The sequence below is a fragment of the Maniola jurtina genome, chromosome 5, assembly GCF_905333055.1.
Source record: "Maniola jurtina chromosome 5, ilManJurt1.1, whole genome shotgun sequence".
Lineage (NCBI taxonomy): Eukaryota > Metazoa > Arthropoda > Insecta > Lepidoptera > Nymphalidae > Maniola > Maniola jurtina.
The window spans coordinates 12,315,332-12,329,476 of NC_060033.1; the positions used below are offsets into that span (position 1 = coordinate 12,315,332).

General features: G+C 36.7%; 1 protein-coding gene and 1 long non-coding RNA gene across 2 annotated transcripts in view; both read right to left on the bottom strand.

The window, feature by feature from the left end:
- LOC123865565 overlaps nucleotides 1-14,145 on the bottom strand; it is a 417,170-nt gene that overhangs the window by 63,186 nt on the left and 339,839 nt on the right. The window lies entirely within an intron of this gene.
- Nucleotides 2,901-10,231, bottom strand: LOC123865526. The gene is made up of 3 exons (XM_045906602.1): nucleotides 9,656-10,231; nucleotides 8,388-8,449; nucleotides 2,901-6,522 (listed from the first exon to the last, which is right to left on the bottom strand). The coding sequence occupies exons 2-3, from the start codon at nucleotides 8,440-8,442 to the stop codon at nucleotides 2,975-2,977; spliced, it is 3,603 nt and encodes a 1,200-aa protein (XP_045762558.1). The 5' UTR covers nucleotides 8,443-8,449; nucleotides 9,656-10,231; the 3' UTR covers nucleotides 2,901-2,974.

Here is a 14,145-nt window from a genome sequence, read left to right on the forward strand (position 1 = left end):
ATTTTTGTTGGGTAGTCTGTAAAAACGCGTAAAGAGGTACCATGAATAATAATAGGCTACGTGGCCAATTTTGTTGTAAACAAATTTAAAATTGGTTAAATGACAGGTCTAAATGGATGGCTAAATGAAAAAACTTCTTCCTCACCTATGACATTCGACAAGGTAGAATGTCTCTAAACTTTTACTGCGCCAAAATTTACTAAATAATTAAAATTAATTTTGTGGGAAAACAAAACTAGATCAAATCTAGATAATCCTTGCGTAAATACCTAAATACACTAGTTAATTTTTTTTTAACACAATTTTTTTGACAGACTTAAAAATGTGCAAAATATAAACACTAATACACATTTTAAAACATAATTCGAATCGCTCATATTATAGGTATCTAAAATAAAATTTTGTGTGCTCTATTTTTGACGCCTATGCAGGATAGTGTTAAGGTTCGTAATATAAAAATATCTATGAACAATCTGACACTAAGCACAAGTTTACGTCGATTGTAAGTTTGTACTTACCACAAATATAAGATCTGTAATTCCTTATTGCACTTAATTGATAGTTAAAGTTTACAAATTACTTCCTGAAGTATTCATAAGAGCGGCCACACCCGAGCAGCTTGAGCAGTTGATAGTTGAACAGAAAAATTGAACAAAATATCTGCACCAGAGCAGTCGACAGCTTGAGAAGTCGAGACTCAAGAACAGTTCCGCACAACGGAACTTCATGTTCCTGCTATTTAGACAATTGAAATATTAATTTATAGAATCGCTCATCAGAATGAATGCTTACACAATGCGCGAGTGGAGAGTGCGACAGAAAACGTTAATCTGGTAGTGTGAACGACATGGAGAGTGTAAGGTAAAGCGCATATTATGTCACTTCCAGACTAAAAAAAATCTACGCAATCCGTCCAGTGCACCTATGTAATCCTGAGTACCTACATATCACTAGTTCGCTATGCAGTCGTGCTCAAACTGCCCGTGTGCAACCACTCTAAATCAAAGCAGATTGCTGTTATATCTCTGTTCCATAGCTAGGCTAGAGAAAAATAATATGTAAATTAAATTTCGGTCATTAAATCCATACTTAATATTATAAATGCGAAAATGTGTCTGTCTGTCTATTTGCTGCCTTTTCACGGCCCAACAGTTTAACCGATTTTGACGTGGTACAGGGTTAGCTTATATCCCGGGGACGGACATAGGCATTTTTTATCCCTGAAAATCAAAGAGTTCCCACGGGATTACCAAAAACCCATCCACTTGATCAAATCGTATGCAATTTCGTACCGAGGTAGCTTGCGTCCCTGTAATTGACATAGGCAACTTTTTATCCTGAAAAATCAAACAGTTCCCACGGGATCTTTAAAAACCTATATCCACGCGGACGAAGTCGCGGGCATCCTCTAGTAAAGAATAATTACAAAAATGATAGCTGCAAATCACATTATATAAACTATCGTGAATAGAATGAGTATTGCCAACAAATTTAATATTCGATAAACATCGAGACTCGAATAGCACATAATATTAAACAGTTACTATATGGTTATTGGTTACTATACATCGCGCAAACCAAGTAACTAATCCAATATACAGTACAAAAACTGATCTCAGACGGGCTTGTGGCCTGCTGTTATCTTTAGACCTGCGCAAACCGTCATTGTCATGTTGCAACTTCAGATTGGACTACTTGTTTTGCGCGCACTGCATTGCTAGGGTTGCCACCTGCCACTTGATTTACGGGTTACCAGCATCAAAAATGTGGGTTTTAATTTTATTTACGGGAGTCAGTGTTTTACATAGATAGGTATTTTTTTTTAATACTTATTGTTTGCAGAAACACTTTTTAAAAGCTTTACATTTTGTGGCACAAATATATAAAAATCTTTGCATGTTAACTTAAAATTACATTCAACTTGAAATTCCGTTCGATTTCGGCTACGCGGGTATTGGTCCACGCATTGCCGCCTAAGGAAAATATTCTTTCTACTGCACAAAACGTCAGGGTTTCGTTTCAGTTTCGCTGAATTTGGATAAAATATGGGAGCTTTATTTAACCCCTTTATATTTTCCCAATTACGGGTTTCTGTATTATAATATCTTGAAATACGGGGTAGCCCGTAAAATACGGAGCATCTGGCAACCCTACGTACCGCCTACACCCCACGAAAGCGACAAAAAATACTGGAAATTGTCAACTTTCAGGAATCACTCGGATGTTATAAGTACTGCGCGCATCATGAAATAAGTGATGCATTGTAAGATTTGTAGGGGAGCCGGATGAGATCCATACAGTGCACTCTGACTCTGCTTAGATTTAAGGCAATGTTAAAACTAGACAGAGTTATATTGCTGACATAAATCTATCTCGTTTTAACTCAAACTTAAGTGTGAGCAGTCTCGAATTTCCAGCGTTTTTTATGCATCCATAGAAAAATTTGCAAAAACAAAAATTCCAAGTGTCGTTTGATGCCTTCACGCAGACTGGGATAGACGTACTTACACACAGTTTACGTGCTCCTATTAATTATTATTATTCTTTAAAAGTCGGGATTGTTTCAACGCATGAGTCAAATTCGTACGAAAACAGATACAACATATTAATTACATTTACGTCAGAGCAACATAATGCAACATTGTGGCATACCACAGAGCCGCATGCTATGATAATTTAAAATATAGCAAGTATCCTCGGCAGACTGTTCCTTAGTATTTCAAGATGTCTTTGCCGCATGATGTCTAAGGTTCCAAAATTAATGTTTCCGTGTAGCATGCCACATTTGTTGCATCTTATTGCCCCTCCGCCCGGCGTAAAACAACCTTTAGTCACTTTCATTTGGAATTGGCTACATTTTTAGAATAAAACCATTTGAATGTTAGAAAATAAAGTCTTCAAAGCTATATCACTATTTCGCCTCACAAGATGCGCTGTAATACTTTCACTTATAACTATCATAAATAAAATTTTATTAATTAGGTAAGGGTTTCAAAGGTCCAAGACTCAACAGTCCATCAGCACCAAGCGCTTGTAAACTTGATGTTAAACCGTTTTGCATGTTGTGCACTGATATCACAGGTATGCCAAAGCAACCGTTAGCCTGCTCTCGGTTTGCCAAAGGTATAAAACTATAAATTCCTAAACTACTCAATCGTTTTAAATTATCTTCTTGCGACAGATCCACTACCGGCAACCCCAGCTCCCTGTTAGGACCTGTTACATTATGGAACACCCTCTTATGATGCTGCAGTTGCAATGACTTTGGATATGAAGCTGGACACTCGTCACATTTAAACACGGGAATTTTACTAGTCGTTTGCGGATGAGCATTTGACATGTGAACTTGTAATGACGTGTGGTTCATGAACATTTTCTTGCAGATTTTACATGAAAACATGCCAGTGCCGACTTTTGCTTCAGGTATTGAAAACTTACTTGATTTAGACGTGTGTTTAATACTGACTCCTGACCCAAGATTGGGAATATGTGGCAATGGGCGCTCTGGTGTCGGAGATCTACTTTTCTGTTTCTGTTTAACACTTATACCTCTGGATGCAAGAACATTGGCCATCGCATTCGCTTCTTTGTTAACGGGATTGGCTTTCTTTGTGATAGAGATTTGGCTGCCGATGTTAAGTTTGTCTTTGGCCCCCTGCACGCTATGGATCAACGGCAGACCCTCGCGCTGCTTCTGCAGCGCCATGACCTGACAGTCCTCGTTGTCGTGTTTACCAGGTAGCAACATATCGGGTCTTCGCTTTTGACCAGGTCCGCCGACCATCGCCCCGGGTCTCTTTAAAGGCATACGGGGTGCAATTTTACCGCCTCGAACTTGGCCATGAACTTGAATGCCGGGCCGAATGGTAGGTCGCTGTCCTCTTACAGATGGCATTCGCGGTCGAGCTCCGGCAATATTTGCACCTGCGGCCATCCTTATCGGTGTAGGCCCAGATATCTGCCCAGGAATTTGACCAGTTATTGTTTGTCCACCTAATTCAGTTATGGTTTGACCAGTCACAGACTGTCCCATCATTTGACCAGGAGGAAAAGTTTGAATATTTTGTATTTTGATTCCACTGCCTGCCTGAACTTTCATTGCTCCTCCAGGACTCGACGCGGAGGCGTAAGAATGACTTGGCGAAGAGCCGGGTGGCCCCATCGCACCAGGTTGACTCATCATAGGAGATTGACCATAAACACTTTGTTGCATGCTTTGCAATGGGGATGCTGTAGAATATGGAGATGAAGCCATTGAATATGAGTTTGGTGCCATTGATCCGGGATATCCAGCTTTTGACATAGGCGAGGGGTATTGAGCGTATCCTTGTCCCATGAAGTTCGACCCAGGATATTGGTTAGGCATCGGTTGACTGCCAGGTGAACTATACAAATTACTTGGAGATTGGGGATAGTTCCCAGGCATATTCTGACCACTAGTATATGCGTTGTATGATTGAGGCGGCACCATAACTCCTCCTGCTCCAGGATAAGCTTGGATATTAATCATCACATTTTGTTGGTGCGTGAATCCTGGGCCACTACCGCCGATTGTCGACAGCTTTCCCACTTGTTCTGCTAACTGCTTCACTGGTATTAAACTCGAAAGAATATTTGATGAGTGATTATAGGGCATGAGTGAAGACGAAGGGGTTGCAGCTATGATGCTGGTGCAATGGCCTGTCACCCTTCTGTGTTCATCTAAAAGTGATAAATTAGTGAATCTGGTATTGCAAACTTCGCACGTGTGTTGAGGTCCTAAAGAATCTAAAGATACATATTCACTTGCATCGGATAGATTTTCCTTTTTTGTCGCAGTCGATAGGAGACTTTCAAATATATCATCTGCACTTTTTTCAAGCATATCTAATGGTGGTTTTGTATCTGGAGCATTCCAATTAAAATTGTGTTGCTTCGCAGTGGACGGGCCAGATGATAGACGAGAGGACAGAGTTGGTGCTGAGCTCTGGTAACTTGCTTGGGATGTTGAATAGTTAGGAGGGTTTGGATAAGCAGGTGGCGGTGAATGTTCAATTTTAGGCTTTATGACGGGAGCGGGGGTAGTTGACACAACACAACAATCATCATCCTCATCATTTGAATCACCATTTATCTCTATAACTGTTACGCCAGAATCCTCAGTTTTTGTTACAGGAAGTAAAGGAGTCGTTGGAGCAGTCGCATTTGTGGTATTTTGATAACTGAATATGGGCTGAGTATTGGCTGAGGGTGTTGATGCATCAGGTTCGGATTTTACTGATGCTAATATAGGTGTGGTCCTTTCAGATAGTGGGGGAGTAGATCTTTCAGATTTAATTTGGCCCGAAAAGAGTGGTAAATCAGTAGTCTGTGGCTCTCCACTAATATTTTCTGTAACTTCTTGTTTCACTACAACGTTGTCCACTCGATCGTTGGATTCCCGTCTTTCAGGAGTAGCTGCTGGTGATGGTTCTTTATGTTCTATTTTAGATTGTCTTCTTGTTACAGGGTTATTAGGTTTTGCAAGTTCTTTAGGGGCTACAAGGTTATTGGCTGCCCTTTTAGGTGTTTGTTTAACTGCAGGTCTCCCTGGCTTCGCTTTTGGTACTTCCTCTTGCTCCACCTTAAACGGCGTTAATTTAGGTGGACTATTCATTGGTTCCTTTTTCGGTACTAGTTTTGCTTGGACACCTTTAGGTAAATTAGGTACCTTCTTTTTAACTTTATCGGAATCATTGCTATCGGAACTCTGTCGCTTGCTCTGATTTTCGTGTTCATCAGAATCATTTTCTCCATCATTTTCTCCAGATTTATCTTGTTCATCATTGGATTCTTGATCATCTTTGTCTTCTTCATTGCCACTTGCTTCATCTTCATCATCAGAAGCCTTAAAATCTTTAAGGCCGTTCACTACTTTAAATGAATTTGAATTATTTCCATCTGATTTCAACTTGAGTTTTATACCGCCAAGTCTACCTAGTTTTTGCATAACATCATTTTGTTTTTCAGGTTCCTTATCTGGTTTCTCTTTTTTAATTGGAGTTGAATTTTTCTTTATTGTAAAACCTAATCCACTTAACTTGTCTAACGCTGAATCAGAATTTTGCGGTTCCGTAGTTGGTTTTTTTAAGGAAAGGCCAGTCTTCTTTAGTATTTGCGATATATCTATCTTTTGGGGCGTTTTTGCCGCTGCAGGCTTAGCCTGCGCTGGTGCTTCCTCTTCATCAGACCAATTTTCATCTCCCGAAGGAGGCAGGTCTTCGTCGTCGGAAGGCAGCTTGTCTAACACCACTGAGGGCAAGGATATGTGGGTTACAAGATGTTGTTCTAGCTCCTTCCAACCGTCAAAATCAATATTACAATCGAAGCAGTGATATTCCTGTTTCGGCTTTTTGAGCAATGCTCCGGTGGATTGCAGTCGTGCTAATAAATTAGCAACATCTGCTTTCACAGGCTCTCTAACATCCTGGCGCTCTTCTTGCTGTTGATCATCCTCTTCCGGTTGATCATTGCTATCTAGGGCATCACATTCTTCCTCGCCATCTGAAATAAAAAGTTGTACAATGTAAACATCATTAAGTACTTTTGTTACCAAAATTAAATGATGAGATACTTAACAATAATATAATAAAACCGGTCAAATGCGAGTCGTGACTCGCTCTTTTAAAGTTCCGTACGTAATTATGAACATCATATTTTAGGTGTATGAAATATCCAAAAAAATGTTCGTTTTTTAATTCAATATTTGGTTTTGGGTTAATGTTCTACACCAAATACCAAAATTTCGGGTTTGAAACTCTTTTAGTCTACGGGCTAGAGACATGTGACACGCAGACAGACAGACAGACGGACAGACAGACAGACAGTAGAGTGACATTAATAGGGTTCCGTTTTTACCCTTTGGATACGGAACCCTAAAAAGGAACGAATTGAAGTTCATAATTACTTATATATACTTAGTGTACAAAAGTTATCGAGAAAAACTAGAGACCAAGGGCATGCGCAGACGAGGAAATATTGTCCGTGGAGGAGTCTATTACTACGGTTTTCGCTGTACAATAATAATAATATGAGTAGTCCATCGTGTACACTATGCGATTCAGTTCTAAGAGATCAATTTTTGTCCTTCGCGAACAATAAGTCCGTCGTCTGCGCAGGCTCTTTTACTTAAATATAAAAAAAATAATGAGGAACATAAAAATCCATTTTATCACTAATTTATTTTTTATCATATATCCATAGTCCATACTAATATTACAAATGGAGTGTGTGTTTGTCTTAGTTTTATCTTTTCACAGCACACATACGCTTAACCGATTTTGACAAAAGCTGCAAAGATAGCTTGCATCCCGGCGACGAACATAGCCTCTCTACGATCTTTTTATCCCAGAAAATCAAAGTAGTGCCACTGGATTTGTAAAAAGGCCTAAATCCACGTGGATGAATTCGTGGGAATCACCAACTCAATCCTTCACCGGCCTACTACAGAGTTCCTCTTCCTCGAGAACGAAAGGGTTTAGGCCATGGCCCACCATGCTGACCAAGTGCGGATCGGCAGACTTCACACACCTTTTATTTATTTATTTATTTAATAATAATAATATCTCAGCATGCTTACAGTGAAACCAAAACGCATACTGAGTCAGACGTTACAATACATACATATTTTGTTAAATTCGGAGATACTAATGCTAAAAATATCTAATTTTTAACTTTGAGAACTTTGAGAACATTATGGAGGCCCTGTTCTCCAGCATTGGCATCTGTGCCTTTCTTCAATATTGGTTCAGCTTTTGAGTCAGGAAAAGATAACAAGCAAACAGGTAGACAGTTTAATCCATTTATTATATTAGTAATTAATATGCATGGATAGATTATGCTGATAAGATAATGAAACAGCATCGAGAATGCAAGATGCACAAACAGTAGGTATATTAAAAAATATGGTTTGCCATGCAGATTTTAGACGTTTGGGTGAAAGTTAGTTACTAAGTTATAATTTCAATACTATTTTTAATTATTATATTAGAGGTTCAAAAAGCTTCTATAAAACGCAAAGCATTACGATTAAGTCCTGTGAAAAAATTAACATCTGACTTAAAATATAGGCGAATATTGTTTAAAAATTACCATCTGACTTATGAAATGACAATCACATCTAAACAATAGGGCCTTTAGTACTAACAAATTATAATTGAAGCAAAGAAATGATTGCATTGTTGGAAATGGATTGAGCAATAGCCCACTGGATTTTGATGAAACCCGCAAGTTTTAATGATTTTACAAAATGAATTAATATGTAAACATGCTGGAAAATTAAACCGAGAGGTCTGAAATAATCTTGTATGTCACTCGTATCAATGAAAATGTAAAGTAATGGTGAAAATAAAATGAAAATAAAAACAAACCTGACTCATCGTTTGGTGTTGATGATGGAAATTCAGATTCAATCTTTGTGCTCATGATTAACCTGAAAACAATTAACTTAGTGCTATACTGACAAGGAAAAAAATAAAATAATTTTTTTTTAGAAGATTTTGTTGAGTTCAGATTTAGTCATAGAGACGGCTGCAACTTTTCCCATGGACTGATACAAAAGATTAATTGTTGTATACTGTGTATATGGCTTATCATAAAGACACCTTAATATTATTAAGGCGGCTTCAACATATCAAATAAAATAAATTAAATTAAAAAAGTAAACTAAGAAAAAACATTGGCAAAATACATTGTGGCACTATCAAAAAAAAATCTGTCAAGTGTGAGTGAAAATATTTTTTTTAATTTTTTTATTTGTTGTCATAGCGGCAATAGAACAAACATGTTCTGTGAAAATTTTAAACTCTTTACTTATTACGGTTCACGAGACACAACCTGCTGACAGACAGACAGACATAGGAGGCTTAATAATAGAGCCCTGTTGGGTTTTAGCTTGGTAATAGGTCTCAGCCTTAGTGTCATAGTAACAAGTCAAAGTTAGCACTAGATCTCAGCCGTTAAGTGTGTGAGTTGGGAAGTGCAACTGACATTTATTTTATAATCAACTTTTTGATTTAGATTCAGGTTGTTTGTAAGATTAAACTTGGAGCCATATAGGAACTACAATCAACTCATTTAAATGCAATTATTTTGATGTAGGTACTTGAATCTATCTACAGGAAATGTGCAGCCATCTCTTTACCTATAAATTTGGAAACTTAAAAAAGTTTAAACGAAGAGTCAGACTGGACAAGAAATATGCTAAAGCTTTTACTCTTTACCATCGATGTAGGTATTTACATCGATGCTATTTACTATTAAGGCAAATAAGTAGATAGCTAAATGACAATAGGTACCTAATTAAAGTTATAAGTAAGGAATTTCAGAGTTGAAACTTTGTTAGTAAACTAAACTTCTAGATAGGTTAGGTAAGTATACCTACTTATTAAGGTAAACAACAAAAAAGTTAAAGTTTAGTAAGTAGTAAGTAGGTACTTTATAATTTGGTCAGACATTAGGTACCTACCTACTCTGTAGATTAAAGAAATATAAAATTGGTCCTACTTATAGACAAAACTAGGTACAAGAGTTGTAAACATTCACACACCACTAAAATATCAATCATGCTTTGGTTTTTAAAGGTCTTTAAAACTGTACTTGTGTAATATAATAAATAACTAAATAACTAATAACTTACTCTCATTTTATATCAAGAATTTCAGTTAGTTTTAGCTGACTTTGTGCGTCTTTCGTCTTTGCAGGGTCAGCCAAATTCACATACACAATCACAGATGTCGTACCAAAACAATAATTCATCCACAAATCAAAACACAAGGATTAAACTCGTTGCCGGTTTACACTCGACTCCCCAAAAGTTTTTATTTATAGAGAAATCCAGTTTTTCTCCAACTTCAGTCTCTGCGTATACTTGCCTTGCATGAAAATACAAAATGGCCGGCCAAATAAACGCCAAGAACAACAGTGCACCGATACGATACGAAAAATGCACGAACCAAGCGCGTATTAGAAGACGCGAACAATGACACGTAAAGTTTTTATATTACAATTGTAATTAAATTATGCAAATTACAATTGTAATTGGAATAACAATATTTTTTATATTCTGAGCTTGAGGCAAATACCTAGCCGATCGACCACACTCCGCAGCGCTGCTATCTAGGCTGAGCCACTGAGGCCTGAGCCAGAGTAAGTGAGCATATACAATTCTGTTCCGTTCACTCACAGGCAAGCGGGCACAAAACAGACACAGATGCCAATGCCAGTATGGCGCAATGCCAGCATTGGCCGCCTGGCAAAATCCTAGGCGATTGTCTGGTTCGCTGTCCCTATCGCACGCATTAAACACTTATGTTTTTGTCTCTTTCTATACTTTCTATTTGCAGCGCCATTTACGACGAAATCCCCGTCGTCCCCTACGGAATCATTTATTATCGGAACGGATTGTATAAAGTTTACGTTCGTGATGACCTCGCTCGCTCGACTCAGGCAGGCAAACAGAGTGCTGTGGCTGTTAAGAATAATAATAAAACTCGTATCACAAGCCCGTTCGCTTAGGCCATAGTATAATATTTTAATTTGTGACTCGGATGAATCATTGATTGAGTAACGTTTTTGTCTTTGAGATAGCTTTTCGTGCGTTCGTGGTTTAGTTTCAAATCTTACATAACATATTTCCTTGTAGTAAGTAGTAACATAATGCTTTTGGAAGACTGATATAGGTAATGAAATAAATTATAAAATACCTACCTACCTATTATTCTACCTACATAGCGGGATAAGGACAGACCCTCAAGTGTAAGTATGTAGTAAAACCTCTTATAACCTCTGTAGTAAAAATTTAAATTATACAATATTTCACTAAGATAGATAATAATCAGATGAAAAATGTAATTTTTTAAGAATATTCTCAAAAAAAAAGAAGCCTGTAGGATTGAAATATTGAATTTAACAATTAATCTAATACCTAATCTGTGCAATTAATAATGCAGATGTCTTCCCAAAACATGCGCGACGAACACAGGTCACAACGTGTAGAGGTTTTTCGAGAGTTTTGATTTAAAAACCAATCTTAAAATAAATTATTTGATTAGAGCGCAATTGCTGTCGCAACAACGAATTATTGTTCACGATCTTAACACCGAAGGTATTCAATAATCGTTTGGAGTCTCGGACCGAGACTGAAATGAAGAACCATAAAAACACCCGTACCTATTTATTATTTAAACAAATTATTTCAAGATGCCCTCGGCTCCTATCAGATCTATCCTAACAGATCATACGACATCGAACGAGTCAAATATTGATTTTATTAAACTACCTTCAATAAATACTGTACCATTTCGAACAATTCAGACAGTATGGGGAAATCCAAAACCATAGGAGGTGCAGGCACAGGGAAAGTGTCTTAGGAAACTTCAGCGCTTTTTGAACAAAATTGACTAAAAAAATTTTTTAACCGATCGACTCAGTTTCATGTAAGGATCATTTCATTGTATCAAAAGAAAAAAAATCGAGACAGCAAAAATTGGTCAAATTTGAGAAAATGTTTTTCATACAATTTCTAAGTAAGGTAGGTAGGTTGGTAACCTAATTAACACTAATGGTTCAATAAATGTTCAATATGACATCTCATGATTGGAACACGCTTGACCGAAATATTTACTATGCCGACATTGTTTTCACAAAAAAAGCTGAAGTTTCCTAAGACACTTTCCCTGTACGTCCTATGGTCTTGGATTTCCCCATACATTATGGGGTATCATAACATGGTTATCATCATGATTCTCAGTTTATGTTTTATTTTTGATGACAATGATGGTCATGGTTATGATGATTGTGGTGATGATGATGATGGTGATAATGATCGCAGTTATATATTTCAATCGCAAATGACAAGATTGCGTGGAAATGGTCGGTTTTGCATTCAGCATCAGCATCCCACAAGGTAGTCTAATAGTTATATCGTTATGTTTTGCATATTTACATAATATGTATAAGTACTAAACACATTTTTTTTTAATAAGGGCAACTATCTACTGACTTTCTTGCCGGCTCTTCTCAGTGGAATCTACTTTCGGTCCGTGGTAGAGTGGTGATCCTATATTATAAGTGGCACATATCCTACATGAAATAAATAAATTCATTTCATTTCAGTCCATTTCATTTCATTGTATACGAATATTTATACGTTGTGTTGTGACTTTTTCATCCCGATTTTAGCACACTTCCTATAGCTGCTTAGGATGTGTAGGGCCGAGATAAAGTGAATAAAAATATTTTATACATTGTCTGAAATCTGAATGTTTTAGGTATTCTATAGAATACAGTGTGTTTTTTTAACTGGGACAGTATGGAGAAATCCAAAACCATAGGAGATATAGGGAAACTGTCTCAAGAAACTTTAGGTCTTATTTATATTGACAATTTTGGCATAGTAATTTTTTTGGTCAAGCGTGAGTTGTCCATAAAAATGAATAAAATTGACTTTTAATGCCAATCGGCTCAGTTTTATGTAAGAATCATTTCATTGTATCGAAAGATAGAAAAATCGGAACAGCAGAAGTTGGTCAAATTTAAATAAATGTTTTCCATTTCATTTTTGAATTTAATTCCTGACCTGATTTCATTTGGCAACCCATTTACGAAATGTTGGTTCATGTATTAAGTAAGTACCTAAGTAAATTATTTATTATTTAAAAAATGCCTTTCATTTGGTGAACCTAGCATTGGCAGGGAACAAAACATTTCCCCCGATTATATCCACTGATAACAAGCTGATAAGGTATAAAATTTATTGGTCCAGATGGGCGAAGATCCTTGCTTGGTTTTTGTAATGCAAAATCCTAAAAATCAATACCAATAAATCCTAAAAATCATTTTTCTTAATTCGATTTTCAATAGACCATCTGTTACAGTAACTTAAAAAAAAAATCAAAAGAAAAATAAAACCGACTTCAAAAACCAAAAACACTAAAAAATTGAAAATAATTTTTGTTTAGCTACACGTTTAATGTACCTAGGTATGAAGTCGAGCGAACATATTAAAACAAAATTAGAAATCCAAGAGTGAAGCTCGCCCGACTTCATACCTAATGTATATGTAATGTACCTAACATTACACGTGTAGCTAAACAAAAATTATTTTCTACTTTTTAGTGTTTTTGGTTTTTGAAGTCGGTTTTGTTTTTCTTTTAGTCGGTTAAAAATTGATTTGAATTTGTTAGAAATGATATAAAATTATTTTATCATATTTTAGCTTAAAAAGGTAGTCTAATAAAATCGATAATTGGCCCATTTTGATGTCATTACGATCTGTTGCTAGGAGGCGTAAATAAATACGGGTGTTCTGACGATTTTTATTGGAGTCTCCCTCTGAGATTCGGAACGATTTATTGAATACCTTCGATGTTTAGATTGTGAATTGGATAATCTAGACGTTGCCAATTGCGATAGCAATCGAGCTCTTACTAAATAATTTATTTTACCAATAGTTTTTTGTAACTAAAACTCGGATTACCTCCACGCGTTGTGACCTATGTACCTCGCGTATGTTTTGGGAGGACATTTCGATGATTCGTTAAAAATATTTAAACAATTAAAAATATTTAAACAATAATAGGTAGGTGGGTAGGTAGTGTTAATTCTGACTTCTGAGTGACGGTTAAACTAAGTATGAGAAGCACATTGATCAATGCCGTGGTTCATACTTACGGTCTACCTATGACTCACAATGAACGGGTTGTTACAGAAATAGCATAGATAGATAGATAGATACCGACACCCCTCAGGACCCCTAGCTAGGTATCTATGTATCTATATGAACCCTACCTCGACCCCAGGCCCAGTATCGACCGAGGCACGGACGCGCAACTCAGAAAGTGCTCTATATGACGTATACATAATAATACATATAGGTACCTACTACCTAGGTAGGTAGGTACTTACATAGCATATTATGTAAACATGCATCTTTCCTTGGAGATACTTAGCTTACCTATTTAAAGTGAGAGACCTACCTAAGTAATGAATTAAGCATATTTACCTAGATAGGCACATAAGTAGGTAAGTTGATTGAATAAGATCACACTAAAATTAAATATACCGTTAATAAGTAGGTATCTATGTATAATTCAATGGTTAAAGTACCTAGTAGGTAAGGTAGGTAAG